General features: G+C 58.3%; 1 protein-coding gene across 1 annotated transcript in view; it reads left to right on the plus strand.

Moving 5' to 3' along the window:
* The window catches only part of NUP98 (nucleoporin 98kDa), a 45,240-nt gene extending 44,652 nt beyond the window's left edge, over positions 1-588 (plus strand). Inside the window, exon 32 of the mRNA XM_009998502.1 lies at positions 389-588. Within this exon, the coding sequence (XP_009996804.1) occupies positions 389-588 (200 nt within the window). The remainder of the gene's footprint in view (positions 1-388) is intronic.
* The last annotated feature ends 2,064 nt before the right edge of the window (positions 589-2,652 follow it).

Raw genomic sequence — 2,652 nt, forward strand, 5'->3', positions numbered from 1 at the left:
CCCAACTCTCCCAGCCTGGCTCCAGAGCTGCTCCAGCCCTCCCAGCATCTCCGGGGCCTCCTCTGGCCTCTCTCCAACAGCTCCGTGTCCTTCCTGTGCTGGGGACCCCAGAGCTGTTCCCAGCCCTGCAGGGGGGTCTCAGCAGAGCAGAGCAGAGGGGACAATCCCCTCCCTGGCCCTGCTGGATGTGAACCAAGGAGGCACAAGTGGGCGATGAGGTTCCTTGTTGGGGTTCCCAGCTCCCCTAGGACAGGTTTCCACCAACCCAGCTCCACCTCTCAGCTCCATCCCCGGTCTCACTGCCGCAGTTCCCCCTTCTGTGATGGGGAGGGGAGCTCCCCGCTCTTGCAGCCCCCCCCAAAAAAACCTCTCTCCCTGCTCTCTGCAGACATGGCCAAACGCCTGGCCAACCTGCTGCGGGTGGTGCTGAGCCTGCAGCACTGCCCCGAGCCCGCCCCGCAGCGCCTCCCGCTGCGCCTGCTGGCCCCGCACCTCGGCCGCCTGCCCATGCCCGAGGACTACGCCCTGGAGGAGCTGAGGAGCCTCACCCAGTCCTACCTGCGGGAACTGACCGTGGGCACGCCCTGAGGAAGGGCCCCTGCCCCCCACCGACAGCTTTTCTTTCCCCCTCCCCTCACTTTTCACTCTTCTGTGTTAACCCTTTTGTCGGGAGGTGAAGAACCTTCTCCAGCCGCCGGGTTTTCCCCCCGAGGTGTAAAAGCAGCTGGAGCCTGTCAGGCTAAGGCTGGAATTCCGGAGTGTTGGACCTTGCTGGTACCCCCGGGGCCACCCAGCATTTCCTAAACTCAATAAAGCTCCTCTTGCCAAACCCACCAGCAGGGGAGGTGGTACCCGTGGAGGGGGGGTGGGTTCTGGGCTCCTTGTCCCTCCTGGTCCTTGCAGCACAGAGGATGGTGGAGCAAGGTCTGGGATATTTGGGGTTGTTTGGGGTTTTTTTCCCCTGTGGGCAGATTCCTGCTTTGGTGGGACTGCAGTTGTCAACTGATGGACCTTTGGCACCTCAACTGACCATGGATGAGCTTTAGCCAGGGCCTGATGTTCCAAGTCTACTCTGGGGTTTGGGGAGGGAGAAGAAACGAAGCTCAGAAGTGTCTTTTCCTGCATCTTTCTCTCCTCTGGGGCCCTGCCAGCCTCTTGGTTCTCCCATTTCTCCCATTTCTCCATCTCCAAAAGCAAAGCCAGCTCCTTCCCAGCCTCAGGAGCAGGGGGGGTGACACCTCTGTGTGTGCCTTAGGGCAGCCTCGGGGACAGACACCTCCTGGGTCCCACAGGCAGTAAAACACGGGAGCTTCTCCCAATGCATTCCAGGACCACGGGTTCCTCCTGGGAGGGAGCAAACTGCTGGGAAGGTAAAACAGCCCCAAGAGCTCCCAGGAGTGGAGCAGCCAGGCTGGAATCCCTGCCCCTGCAGGCAGCTCCAGCTCCATCCTCCTCCTCTGCTGGGTCACGTTGAGTGGAATCCACATCCCTGCCCGTGTCCTCGGGTTCCCTTCACTGTGTTCAGAAACCAACTGGTTTTGGGGAGAAGAAAAAAAAGAAAAGCTGCCTCTGTCCCTGCTCTGGGGTCAGGGCAGTGGGTTCCAGCCCCCCCAGGGCCCCCCTTGGCTCACCCCAGGTCTTTTCTGCATGAGGCTTCTGTAAAGATTTTTATTTAAAAAAATATAAATAAATGATCTAGATTATTTTCCTGTCTTTTTGAAAACAATAAATAAAATGTTTATAGTATTCCCACTGTTTGCTTTGCTCTTTGAGGAGGGTTCACAGGGCTGGGGCCACAGCTCATGCCCTGGGAGGGGAAGCTGGGACCCCCCCTGGGGCTGAAACTGCCGAGGGGTGGGAAGAGCAACAGGAAAGAGAGTGACAGGAACATCTGGACTGACAGAAAAGGGGGCTCAGGGTGGAATGGGAATGGGAACTTAGTCACAAAGGAAATGGAAAAGGGACTGGATGGCACCTTCAGCCTGGTGTTCAGAGGTAGGACTGGCCAGCAGCAGCTGGAGGGGCCTGAGAGGTACCTTGGAGAGGGATAAAGGCCACGGAGCCTTTAGACCCTGTGTCCCAGGTCTCTTGGGCCTGTAATGGCTGAGGGACCTGCAGGGCCACTGGACCTCTGAAAGGTCGTGGTGATCAGGGGAGGTTCCTTCAGAGCTGTGGAAGAGTTGGAATTAAAATAGTCATCCCTCTCTTCAAGGAGGAGGATGGAGGGAGCTCAGAGCTGGGGAGCCTCACCTGAGCCCCAGGGAGGGTGGTGGAGCTTGTCCTGGGAATGATGGAGCTTGTTCTCCTGGGAGAATGGAGAGAGAGGTCAGAGGAGGCTGTAGAGCCAGGGGAGGGGGAGAAATGGGCTTCACTGGAAGGGAGATTTCTGGAAAGAGGTGAGGGATGGGCCAGGTCACAGCTTCAGAGCCAATGGGGAAGGGCTTTTCTGTGCAGCACAGGATGGGTTTGTTCAGGGTGAAAACTGTGTGAAATAAACCATGGAGAGATGTCCTGCTGGAGAGAGGCCAGAGGAGGCCCCGGAGATGCTGGGAGGGCTGGAGCAGCTCTGGAGCCAGGCTGGGAGAGTTGGGGTGTTCAGCCTGGAGAAGAGAAGGCTCCAGGGAGAGCTGAGAGCAGCTTCTAGGGCCTGAA

This window comes from Chaetura pelagica, unplaced genomic scaffold (genome assembly GCF_000747805.2).
Source record: "Chaetura pelagica isolate M959 unplaced genomic scaffold, ChaPel_1.0 scaffold1215, whole genome shotgun sequence".
Lineage (NCBI taxonomy): Eukaryota > Metazoa > Chordata > Aves > Apodiformes > Apodidae > Chaetura > Chaetura pelagica.